Here is a 13610-nt window from a genome sequence, read left to right as displayed (position 1 = left end):
TCCAGAGTAAATTCATAATACACGTTTATTATCAAAAGGTGTCTTCCAGAGTAACTTCACAATACATGTTTATTATTAAAAGGTGTCTTCCAGAGTAACTTCACAATACACGTTTATTATTAAAAGGTGTGTTGCTCATTCATGATCTCTGCTTTAAGGAAAAGACTGTTCTAATTCCATCTAGTAGGTATAATGGCAACAAGGTACAACATTAAGTAACGTGCAGAAATTAACTGTGTTGTAACATGACATGGTAAATGACCAGACCAAAACAGCTATTGCTGAGTACTGGTTATGGGTCATAAAAAAGAATATTCAATGGGATGAGGTAGAGAATACTGACAAGCAATTTTACTAAATAAAGCGGGTATAAAAGAAGACAACTTAAAAAATGTGTATAGCTTATTGAATAAACCTAAAAACGATATTTTTCTAAAGAAGGTATCTGTAGTTGTAACAGAAAGAACGACGGTGCTAACGTAATGTAAGTTATATAAAATCTACCAAAACAATAACAAAGAAATTTTGTTTTATATTAATAACTCATTTAATTGCAATTCTAAGAATTAATGGAATGCATGACAAAAAGTTACGATCAACAGCAAGAAACATTAAAAGTTTTACTGGAAGGGACTCGGGCATAAAACGGATTCTCTGAAAGAAATTATAATCTCCAGGAAACGATAGGTGAAAAAGACCAAGAAGTTTAAGGTATTCTGTGTGATTTAAACAGTACTATAATAGATTTTTTTAAAGAAAGAAAGTTTGCATTTTGGAGAAGCTTTAAAGCTGAAAAATTCAACAAGTTATTGAAAAATGCAATTCAAGAGGATCCCCCATTAATACCTTTCAAATTTCGCAAAACAATTAATGGAGTTATTTCAAATGAAGGAAAGCAAGTGAGAACAAGGTTAGAAATAGAAAATTTGAGAATCAAATAGAAGATATGGAAGTTAGAATGGAAAATCAAAAGATGGAATTCACAGAAATTGACTCAAACATTGGAATTTATTCAATGGAAAGAACGGAGAATAAAGTGATTTTTGAAGCACTGATAGAATATTGGAATGATTTATATAAAATGGAAGAAAGAAGAAGTGATGAAAAATTGAAACAAAAAAGGTGTTTGTTTTTGTTTTTTGAGAAGCAAATCTTTCACCAAATATCTGGTACACCAATGGGCACAAAAGTCGCTCCATCGTATGCTAACATCACTATGATATTTTTCGAATTACACTTATTTAATATACTACTTAATTATTTTAAAGATAATTTTGTAGGTGACGTAAAAACGTTTTGGAAAATATTTTTAGATGATTGTTATGTAATATGGAAAGATACTCAATATGTTAATAAATTTGTTGGAATTTTAAATTCAATAAACAAGGAAATTAAGTTCACCTTCGAAAGAAATAATAAAAGCTTGTCATTTTTAGATGTGTTGGTAAGTATTTCACCAGAAAAGGACATTGTAACTGATATTTTTTTATAAACCCACAAATTCTCATCAATATGTAGATTTTTTTTGGTAATCATCCCAAACATATATAATTAAATGTTCCCGCAAATCTTGCAAGTAGATTATATCGCTTGGTTTCCAATGAAGAAACGAGAGATAATAAGTTACTAGAACTAACATATTTTAGTTCAGTGTCACTATCCAGAGAAAGTTATATAATACACAATTAAACAAATAATAGATAAAAAACTGAAAGATTATTCAAAAATAATAAAATTATTTTATCAAGAAGACAACCTACAAATTTGTACAGATTTTGAATAAACCTAAAAAACTATATTTTTCTAAAGAAGGTATCTTCAGTTGTGTAAGTAAGTTATGTAAGTTATATAAAATCTACCAAAACAATAAAGAACAATAACAAAGAAATTTTGTTCTATATTAATAACTCATTTAATTGCAATTCGAAGAACGTAATATATCTTTTAAAATGTGCAAATTGTGGTGAATCATATATATTGGTTTAACAAATAATTTAAGATTAAGGTTAAATTTACATAGGTTCCATATTAGATGTCCTGAAAAAAAGTCCACTATATGCCAGTAAACATTTTTATGAATGTATCTTGAGAAAATATAAAATTCTTAAAGAACCATATTTTCATGTTTTTCCTTTTTGGGAATGGGATGAATTAGGAAGCCGTGAAAAGAGTTACTAAAACTTATAGCAAAGAAAAAGTAAGTATGAAATTATAGAATAAATAAATTGATTTCTATTAAAATAATAAGTAGAAAAATATAATTAGAATAAGATTTTATTTCAAAAAGAAAAGTATATTGACTAATTTTATTTATTTTTGAACATTTGTAATGTGCATAATTTATACATGAACTGTATTATATGTTTGTACATTTGGAAAATATATGTATTTAATTTATATTATTCATGTTTAGTTGAAAAGCAGTATTTGCATGTTTTTTGTTATACATTCTCAGTAAAACTATTTCCTGAAGAATGACCTTTGAAGTCACGAAACCGGTAGAAGAAATTAATAAAAGAAGGGGAGGAAAGAAGTCTGATATTCGGAAGTTTGAAAACGGTTTCCAATCAAATGCTGGAATCTAATCTGATTTTCAACATATGTGTGTATGTTTATCATTAAATCTGACTTCGTGGAAAATTAATTAATTTTTCTATTTTTTTTTATTATCAAGCCCTAATATTTTTTTCCATAAATTACGTTTATCTTTGTCTACAGTATTTTACTTTTTCTAAACATTTTATTATTATATTAGCTGAAAATCAGCAAGACAGCCATACTTATCGCTTCCATATTTTTTTATTTTGTGTAAAAATATCCAACTGTTTTTCATTCGTGCAACACTTTTTGCATTATATACAACCTTAAAAAAGATTGTATCGTTATAATTTTTCGTTATAGTTTCTTCTAAATATTTTCAATAACTTTTAATCATCTTTCAGCCATGTTTCACAAGTACAAAATAAATTTAATGATAAAGAAGAAATATCAAAGAATGCATGCTTCATCCAGTAGAGCACATTTGTCTTTTTTTCTTGAAAAATCAAATAGAGATTTAAACTTCTATTGGTTATTTTTAAAATGTCTCTTTGTTGGTGGTGTAATATCCCCTCCTGCTGTTATTACAGAGCTTAAATACATATATTTATAAATATATTGAACACTAAGTAACCCTAGTTTTAATTGAACTTTGCCTTCATCACTTCAATGTAATACCATTAATTTAATTTTCTTTTGCTTCATAATCGTTTTTGATCCTTCACAAAAGTCATATACTATTTTTAAATTATCTTCCACTACCGTTTAACCTGTTATAAGAATTACTGTATCATCCATTAAAACTAAAATATGTAGTTTTAGAGTTTTTAAGAGATTGTTCTAATATTAAATGTAAAAAATGAAAATCATAATTAGAGGAGCCTTTACTCTAGAAAAATCAAACCTTCTATAATACACCACCTGTTATTTGATGCATTAAAAAAAAAAGGTTTTGAACGTTTAGAGTCCACAACCAGTTGACTTAACTATTCTAAATCAAATATTTCGAGATACTTAGATATAGGTTTTCATAATCAATAAAACAATGCATAAGTGTTTAACTTCTTCTTTACATATACATTCAATAATCCCAATGTCATTATCTGTTCAATACATTCTCTTGTATGCACTAGTTATTCTGCACGTAATTTAAGCCATAATTGTATATTGCTCCTGTTTTACTCGTTGCGTTCAGATAGAAATGGACTAAAGAAGAGTTTGTGAACGATTTCAAAAGTTTCTAATAATAAAAATAAAATATGGAATTAGTCTTGAAAAAATAATCTTATATCGACAGAAAACTAAAAACAGTCAACCAAGGTCAACACACATGCAGAAATACAAGTACGAACGAGCCACGACTATAACATATAGACACAAAAATAACACAGGCATCTCAGGACAACAACATCTCTACAGAAAACCAAACACAGGCATCTCAGGACAACAACATCTCTACAGAAAACCAAACACAGGCATCTCAGGACACCAACATCTCTACAGAAAACCAAACACAGGCATCTCAGGACACCAACATCTCTACAGAAAAACAAACACATGCATTTCAGGACACCAACATCTCTACAGAAAAACAAACACAGGCATCTCAGGACACCATCATCTCTACAGAAAACCAAACACAGGCATCTCAGGACACCAACATCTCTACAGAAAAACAAACACAGGCATCTCAGGACAACAACATCTCTACAGAAAAAAAACACAGGCATCTCCGAACAACGACATCTCTACAGAAAACCAAACACAGGCATCTCAGGACAACAACATCTCTACAGAAAAACAAACACAGGCATCTCCGAACAACAACATCTCTACAGAAAACCAAACACAGGCATCTCCGAACAACAACATCTCTACAGAAAACCAAACACAGACAAACTAGAAGAACAACATATCGACTAAATGGCAAACACAAACAAACCGGAGCAAAACATATCTGTGAAAAGACAAACACAGAAAAATCAGAACAACACGTGAAATGATAGATAAATAGACAATCCGGGAGAAAAATAACATATCAACAGATATACAACCCGAGACTATAATACATCTATAGAAAAACAAACAAATCAGGACAACAACATTTCTACAAAAAGACAAACACAGATAAATCGGAGCAAAAACATATCGACATAAAGACAAACATATCAAACCGGAACAACAAATTATCGACATAAAGACAAACATATCAAACCGGAACAACAAAGTATCGACTGAAAGACAAACAATATTTCAACAGAACGATAACCCGTGATTTTACATTAGGAACATCACATTATAGTTTTAACTGACTGCTGTTAATGAATAGTTATTATGGTCAGAAGACATACTTGTAATATGTAATAAATATCTACCAATATTTTCAAACCCGCTACGTTAGAACAAAGTCACACACGTATACGTAATCAACTTCCAACTATACACCTACACGTGCTTCTTTCGTCCTTTCGGCTCTAAAATATACACGCGTACTTATACATATTGAGTTAAATTGTAAAGCTATGGAATTATCCGAATATTTTTATCAAAACATAAAATTATTACATGCTTATTATCGGTGTCGCAAGGACTTATTTGTTTATCGACACTTTGCTTATATAAAACGTGTGAATAGCTTACCTTTAATTACACAAGCCTGCGAATTTAAACGGATTTTCCATAATTCAGCTAAGCAGATTTCGAAAATAATATTTATTTTTTTCCTATCACGTAAGGATTTTTTACAAATCGGGAAGAAAAAAAACTGTTACTTAGATCAAATTATTATTTCGTTTACCACAACGAACATTTTTTTATTATTATTATGTTTGTTAACAAGAATACAAACAAACTGAAGAAAGGGGAAGAACATTGATGTCAAACGAATATGCATCCTATGCGTATGCTATGGCTAACCATCTAACAACAATGGATCTGTTCTTATCTTGCTCTTAACCGACGTACACATATGCTATGGCTAACCGTCTAACAACAATGAATCAATTTTAATCTTACTCTTAACCGACATACACATATGCTATGGCTAACCGTCTAACAACAATAGATCACATCTTAGAGTAATTTCAATAAAACATTTCTTAAGGAAACCATACTGCTCCTAAGATCGAACAAGTAAAATAATTCCGTGTTCAATCAATTTCTGCAACCAATCGCTCAAAAATATATAACCTTCCGATGAGGCAATTTTTGGAAAACAATCCCTTACTGTGATTATTTTCAGGAAATATACTTCTAATATGTACACTAATCTTGAGAAACAATATTCTGGTGTAGTAATTTTTCAAACATATACATATTCTATTGTGGCTCTCTTTCTAAAGAAACCTTCTACTGTAGTCACTCAGTATGACTAAGCTTCTATTATGGTAGCATTGGAAGGTTAAGATTCTATTGTGGTCACTCTGGAAGACTAGTCTTCTATTGTGGTTACTCTGTAAGATTAAATTTCTATTGTGGTCACTCTGTAAGACTAAGCTTCTATTATGGTTACTTTGGAAGGTCAAGTTTCTATTGTGGCCACTCTGTAAGACTAAGCTTCTATTATGGTTACTTTTGAAGGCTAAGTTTCTATTGTGGTCACTCTGGAAGACTAAGCTTCTATTATGGCCACTCTGTAAGACTAAGCTTCTATTGTGGTCATTCTTGAAGGTTAAGTTTCTATTGTGGTTACTCTGTAAGACTAAGCTTCTATTATGGTTACTCTGTAAGACTAAGCTTCTATTGTGATCACTCTGAAAGGTTAAGTTTCTATTGTGGTTACTCTGTAAGACTAAGCTTCTATTATGGTTACTTTGGAAGGTTAAGTTTCTATTGTGGCCACTCTGTAAGACTACGTTTCTATTATGGTCACTTTGGAAGGTTAAGTTTCTATTGTGGTACTCTGGAGGGTTAAGTTTCTATTGTGGTTACTCTGTAAGACTAAGCTTCTATTGTGGTTACTCTGTAAGACTAAGCTTCTATTGTGGTCACTCTGGAAGAGTAGTCTTCTATTGTGGTTACTCTGTAAGACTAAGCTTCTATTGTGGTCACTCTGGAAGACTAGTCTTCTATTGTGGTTACTCTGTAAGACTAAGCTTCTATTGTGGTCACTCTGAAAGGTTAAGTTTCTATTGTGGTTACTCTGTAAGACTAAGCTTCTATTGTGGTTACTCTGTACGACTAAGCTTCTATTGTGGTCATTCTTGAAGGTTAAGTTTCTATTGTGGTTACTCTGTAAGATTAAATTTCTATTGTGGTCACTCTGTAAGACTAAGCTTCTATTATGGTTACTTTGGAAGGTCAAGTTTCTATTGTGGCCACTCTGTAAGACTAAGCTTCTATTATGGTTACTTGTGAAGGTTAAGTTTCTATTGTGGTCACTCTGGAAGACTAGTCTTCTATTGTGGTTACTCTGTAAGACTAAGCTTCTTTTATGGTTACTTTGGAAGGTTACGTTTCTATTGTGGCCACTCTGGAAGACTAAGCTTCTATTATGGTCACTCTGGAAGGTTAAGTTTGTATTGTGGCTACTCTGTAAGACTAAGCTTCTATTATGGTTACTTTGGAAGTTTAAGTTTCTATTGTGGACACTCTGGAAGACTAAGCTTCTATTATGGTCACTTTGGAAGGTTAAGTTTCTATTGTGGTCACTCTCGAAGACTAGTCTAATGTGTTGCTCTAAAACTGTTATCTTCTGACGCTAATAATTTAGAAAAATACACCCTTTCAGTTCGATTGATATGTAAAAGTAACATCTTATTTTAATCATAAATAACATTTAATATTGTGTTCACTTGAGTGTAGTAAATTTAAGATACTAAATACATATCCCTGTGTGAGTTTATTGCATACATATTTTCCCGTAAATATTCTCAAACATATTTTTTAAAACTTATTCAAACTTTGTAATTAAGCACAAAGCTACACAATGGGCCATCTGTGCTCTGCCCACCATGGGTATCGAAACCCAGTTTCTAGCGTTGTAAGTCCGCAGATATACCGCTGTGCCACTGGAAGAGGGGAGGTCAAAATAGAAGCATATAAAATTCGTTTCCTGATTATTTTAACATGTCATGCATTGTTTTAATAGTACTAGAAAACAAGGCCAGAAAGCACGTAGATTAAAGTACACAAAACGTTAGGCATTTTAATCCTACCAATGCCATTTTAGATACACTCGTATATTATATGGTTTACGGAATAGCTGTAAAAACAGGACACAAAACATTTGAGTTATTCACATTACTTGCTTTTTTAAAGCTTGTATAATTTGTGAAATAAATACAGTAAATATTCAATCCAAAAGAAGTTTGTGTTAGCTGTATTTGGCATGGATCCAGTTATGAAAACGATACGTAGCTAGAGTAAACGCTGATTGGCGAAACACGTTATTTTAGGTCGGAAACCTGAAGTCAATCCCTCCAGTAAGGATGGAGAAAGGAGGAGTAGATATTGTCAATTTGTGTGCAGATTGTTTAGAAATGCTCACTAGTTTGCTGTTATGTCATTTCACGTGACTCATGAGATATTATCCAACCCCTGCAGCGCTCCTGTTCTTGTTCAGCTGCTGCTCATGCTCCCGCGCGGTATTCCGCCCTATCGTCAGCTCGCCTCCGCGTGTTCTAGCTTGACTGCCAGAAAATAACTACATTCCTGTTCTACAGCACAAGGTAAGCTGACAGAACAAACTCACTTACTAATTTCATTCCTTTAACTTTAATTTTTTAATAAGACATATGTCAATAATTCACTTAAAACAAAACCAAATACGTCTCTATTCCCTAATCACAACTTTTTTTTCGATAAGTAATGCATTATTCATTAAAGTAATCCGTCTTTAGTAACACATGTAGTGCAAATTACTAGGAGACAGAACGCCCAACAGTTTTTGGAGAAACCTGATAACTCAGCCGGTTTGTGAACACAGGCATGCTCTCTTCACGGGTGAAAAGTAAAGTCAATCTTCCGGAAGCCCTCGAGGTGTGAGGAGTGTTTCATTATGATCTATATAAGTTTGGGGACCTTCGTGTTTACGATTGTTGTTGGTTTTTTTTCCAAATATTAGGAATGCTAAACCAAGTTAATGATTGTGATAAAGTCAACCACACTAATGTTTTGTATATTAGGATACTTACTGAAATAATTCTGGTTTAGCCGTACTGGTTGGTTACATAGGTGATATCCCATGTTCTCGAGCTAGCTGGACAGATGAGAGCTGACCTTGTTTGAACCCGTAGGTTTTAATTTTTTGTTGTTTTTTTACCGATGAGAAAGTTAAAATAATCTAGGTTTTAAGACCTATTTGATGTGACTGTGAGATAAATAAAACCATGAAATAAACATTTACAAACAATTCGGTTTTAAACATTATGTAATAGACACGTGAAATCTCGTTCTGATAAAGCGGCACTTTATATCTTTCATAGCTTTTCTCAGACAAATTCCATATTCATTCATGTTTTATATGTATGTATATTTTCACTATTAGGTGATATGCTCTTAGTAATATGTATATATAAGTCTTTTCTGTCAAAACTTCAAAATTGTATTTTGAATCACTCTCATCCGCTCAGTGACACTTGAACATCAAGACTGGACCCGGTTCCATTAGTGATGTATCATTCTGAAGTCGGTAAGTAAATATTCATTACTTTCTCGTTGATTGTGTATAGGTTTCCAATGTACTAAAGTAGCTGTCTGTGGTGATATTTCTATATTTCTTAACAAATATATTTATTTTGTAACTGTCCAAACTCTATGCGGCTCCCCTCCTGACAATTTGTGTTAACTTCCGAAACTACATAGTAAATTTTGACAATGTTCCGACTCCTTTTTTTTTTTTTTGCTTCAATAAGAACGCAAATGTACAGGATGTTCCAAAAGTATAACTCTCGTAGGAAAAGTAAATCCCAGGAACAACATGCTGAACAAATCATGTAAGAAGTCTCATTTCCTCTTGACATCAGATTTTTGAAACACTCTGTATATTATATTCAAAGTTGATCCATCTCTGCACTTAGCCTACAGAGTTATGACAAAGGTTGAACCAGAGATTCTATAACTTAAAACGAAGGCATGTTTTCAGATAGATAAGAAGGATTGCTTGAACTTTGTATTTTCCGAACAAAGATACAGTTATTTTTTGTACGTGTGTGTGTGAGTATGTGGTAAGGGAGGGGAAGATAAATTGGTTTTTGTACGTATGTGCGTATGTGGAAAGGGAGGGGAAGTAGTGAAATACAAATGGGTTCTTGAGCCACGTCTTCGCACACTGGACAAACTCAAGTCATTCGTAATTCTTCAAAGTTAAATATTAACTGATATTGTTGATCTCTATGTGTATACTGTTACTTTTAGCTAATAATTCGTATTAAAAGTTTGGAGACGGCTTGACTGGGTAATGACAAAACTTTATTGTAAATGTACGACGTTTCGGCAATATTAAGTCATCCTCAGGACATAATATTGTCGAAACGTTGTACATTTAGAACAAAGTTTTTCATTACCCAGTCAAACCGTCTCTAAACTTTTATTTCTAAGAAATTGGTTCTTCGTCATCAAATAATAATTTGTATGTTCGTGCTGTACCACATTTCAATCATCTTTTACATTCAGTCTACTTGACGAGGCGAAAATACTATTACAAACTTTATAAAAGAAAAATCGTTATGTTAAACCTGAATGTATATTGAATACAGTTTACAATATATATATATTTATACGTGTTTTTGTTAAAGAGACACAACGTAAAACGCTTTACACCTATTTTTCTATTTGTTATCATCTAAGTGTTTATTTAGAAGGCGTAATGATTAATTAAGAATTTAAAATTTATACAAAAATATATAGAATTTGAAATGACCTGCAGTAAATATGGCTGTAAATAACGTAGGATGCAGAATACATGGATTTTGTACACTTTATTTAGTAAGTTATCGTGATATTATACAAAATATAATATGATCAATAAAAGTGTTATTGTAAACATATATCTGGATAACTGTTTATTTAAATGAGGAGACAAAAGTGTACACAAAGGTATGTTCCTATTTTATACAACCTGTCTGAGCTATGTCATTATTGCCAGTGTTCTTAATATTTGATTGTATCTTGGGGATAAATCGTCAACATGTTTGTTCTGATAATGTTTCAGACAATGTTTTTATCTTTTTAAAGATGTGTGCATGTCACCTTCAATGGTATGCTTATAGAAAATCGCATAGTTTTTCTAACAATTAAAAATGCAAATATTTCTTATATTTAATTAAGCTGCAACAAAAATGGAATTACATTGTTGTGCATATTTACAACAATGTTGAAATGTGCAGATTTTTATTTCCTATTTTAAAATGGAAACTTTCGTTTCTATATAGTTATGGCGGCGTACGATTTTGTATATAGAGAAGTACTATAATCAAGAACGTTGTGAGAAAATGAGTGCGAGTTATAATTTAACACTCGAATCATTACTAATTATGTTGTCCTTAAAAGTTATGAATAAGTCATAAGTGGGAAAAGTCTGTTTTGAGATACACGTATTTTGACAGAAGTTTATAATACAATTTTATGATTTGCAAAAGTGTGAAAAGTAGAAAGAAAACAAAATATTTTGTTTAAGTATTTATATTGAAAATTATCGAAATATTATACAAATAGGGTTCTAGGATTTGTTTGTTTGTTGTTAACACAAAGCTACACAATGGGCTATCTGTGTTGTGCTCACTACAGGTATCGAAACCCAGTTTTTAGCCTTAATATCCTTCAGACTTACTGGGATGGGTGGAAGGGTTATAAGAAAACAGATCTATAAGGATGTCCGACATCGGTGTATCTAATAATCAAATAAGGAAGACGAAACATAAATATTCTCTTTAAATACAACATAACGTACGATACTTAACGAAAATATTCGTTACGATAATCGTAGACACTAAAGTAAGTAATTTTTTTCAAACAGGTTAACAACGCAAAATACCGAAAATACGAAAGAATTTGATAATTTTAGCGTTAATTGTAGAGAAAATCGTATTGTGATTATTGTCAAATACAACGCCCTCTATGAGGAAATGGCACTGTCAAACAATTAAAAGTATGTTAGTTTGCTTTAGTTGTTGGTGAGCGCAAAGCTAAACAATGGGCTATCCGTGCTCTTCCCACCGAGAGTATCAAAACCCGATTTTTAACGTCATAAGCTTGCAGACTAACCACTGAGCCACTGTGTGCTGCTATAAGAAAAAGTAACCCAACTTGAAGTACTAAATGAAACAGCAAATGATGGAATGTGGAAAGAAAACGGGATACTTCTCTTCCAAGGTGGGTAGCACGTACAAAATGCACCGAGACAATTGTGCATTATAGAAATGTATCCTTCTGTCGTACCATAAAGACATGTCGACTTTTGGAATTGCGTTGAATGCACTGAAGTGTAATATTTGTTTTATATGTTTACTTACCCCTTCAATTTTTAAAATCATGTGTTTTTATCGAGAAAAAAAAGAACGTAAAATTAATCTAGTTTGCTAGTCAACATGGGTAGATCTAAGGATTGTAATAATGTACATGTTTTTTCAAGAAATCTAGACCTATTTCAGTTTGCGTTCTTAGCAAAATCAGAATCTTTCATATGGCCCTTAATTGAATAACAAATAGAGAATAAAATCGGAAGCCGCTTGTAGGTCCGTTACCATGGCTTTAAGTGCCATTATATGTTCTATAATGTGTCGGTAAAAGCACCGACACCGAGTATTAAAGGTGTACTTATTAGGCCGGATAAGAGAAACTAGAGATCTTATCAAAAGTAAACAAATATAAACCTCTGCAAACTGATTTGAAATGACCAATACAATTCATACACGCCGAAAAAATAAATAAAGCTGATTTCTCTTTGAAGAAGCCTTAGAGTGATTCAGAAAATAAAAATTCTATACTAATCTGTTTAATACATTTCAATTCTATATGGAAAATTCACAGGCACAATATTATATGCTAAAAAACAAAGTTTATATTATTATTACATTTCTATATAATCATTGAACATTTGTGAACAAAAAAAAAATCAGTCTCAAACTAAATGTTCAAATATACCCCTGAAGAAGAAAGAAGCGATAAAGCAAGTTCTATTTTTTCAAATATTGTACTGGTCCTTATGTTTTCAAGTCGTACGTGGCTTAGTGGTTAGCCTACTAGACTATGAATCTGAAGGTAAAAGGTTCGCATCTCGTTGCCGCCAATTCGCGCTCCGTGGGTGCGTTATAAGAGTGACGGTCAATTCCCACTATTCGACTAGAGTAACCTCAACAGTTGGCGGTTGTTGCCGTTAGCTAGCTTTCTTCTCTCTAGTCTATCAGTTCAATATTAGGGATGTTTGGCGCAGATATCCTTTGTATGTATTTACGCGAATATTTGAAACGAACAAGCAATCCTTATGTTGTCAGTGTCACAAAAAGTTCTTAGGCACTTATGTGAGTGTTCGTGATTTTTCCACAACACTTACATTGACGCTCTTCTTCGAGGCTTAGCAAAGTCGTGTACATTTTAAAGTATATTATACAATTTGGTCTGGAGTTGACTGATATGCATACAAAAAACAGCTCCACCTAAAGACATGCAAGGTTCCAGTGAGTTACATTTCCTGTCAATAACCTATCTGGATTAGTGAAAGCTCTCAGTACTACAAGGTTCCAATGAGTGACATTTCCTGTCAACAACCTATCTGGATTAGTGAAAGCTCTCAGTACTACAAGGTTCCAATGAGTGATATTTCCTGTCAATAACCTATCTAGATTAGTGAAAGCTCTCAGTACTACAAGGTTCCAATGAGTGATATTTCCTGTCAATAACCTATCTGGATTAGTGAAAGCTCTCAGTACTACAAGGTTCCAATGAGTGACATTTCCTATCAATAACCTATCTGGATTAGTGAAAGCTCTCATTACTACATGGTTCCAATGGGTGACATTTCCTGTCAAGAACCTATTTGGATTAATGAAAGCTCTCTGTACTACATGGTTCCAATGGGTGACATTTCCTGTCAAGAACCTATTTGGATTAATGAAAGCTCTCTGTACTACATG

At 32.3% G+C, this 13610-nt stretch overlaps 2 protein-coding genes across 4 annotated transcripts in view; both read left to right on the top strand.

Annotated features, from left to right (window-relative positions):
• Window positions 1–250: 250 nt before the first annotated feature.
• LOC106461184 (M protein, serotype 6-like) lies at window positions 251–4541 on the top strand. The gene is made up of 2 exons (XM_013920980.1): window positions 251–328; window positions 3930–4541. Exons 1-2 carry the CDS (start codon window positions 251–253, stop codon window positions 4539–4541), a joined length of 690 nt encoding a protein of 229 aa, XP_013776434.1.
• A 3504-nt stretch (window positions 4542–8045) lies between these two features.
• LOC106461183 (zinc finger protein 135-like) overlaps window positions 8046–13610 on the top strand; it is a 41273-nt gene continuing 35708 nt past the window's right edge. For 2 of the 3 annotated variants that reach the window (XM_013920979.2, XM_022388054.1), the window contains exons 1-2: window positions 8046–8207; window positions 9111–9169. In XM_013920979.2, coding sequence (XP_013776433.1) covers window positions 9151–9169 — 19 coding nt within the window. In that variant the 5' untranslated portion in view covers window positions 8046–8207; window positions 9111–9150. Of the gene's footprint in view, window positions 8208–8695; window positions 8771–9110; window positions 9170–13610 lie in introns of those variants that run through there. The other variant, XM_022388053.1, reaches the window with a different exon arrangement.

Source organism: Limulus polyphemus, unplaced genomic scaffold (genome assembly GCF_000517525.1).
Source record: "Limulus polyphemus unplaced genomic scaffold, Limulus_polyphemus-2.1.2 Scaffold910, whole genome shotgun sequence".
NCBI lineage: Eukaryota > Metazoa > Arthropoda > Merostomata > Xiphosura > Limulidae > Limulus > Limulus polyphemus.
The sequence above is the reverse complement of the archived record's forward strand: the minus strand, read 5'-3'. Positions and strand labels throughout refer to the sequence as shown.

Coding starts and splice junctions, on each gene's coding strand:
- LOC106461184 (XM_013920980.1), top strand. CDS start 251: ATGGTAAATGACCAGACCAAAACAGCTATTGCTGAGTACTGGTTATGG. Junction 329..3,929: donor AGAATATTCAATGGGATGAG/GTAGAGAATACT, acceptor AAAATAACACAG/GCATCTCAGGACAACAACAT.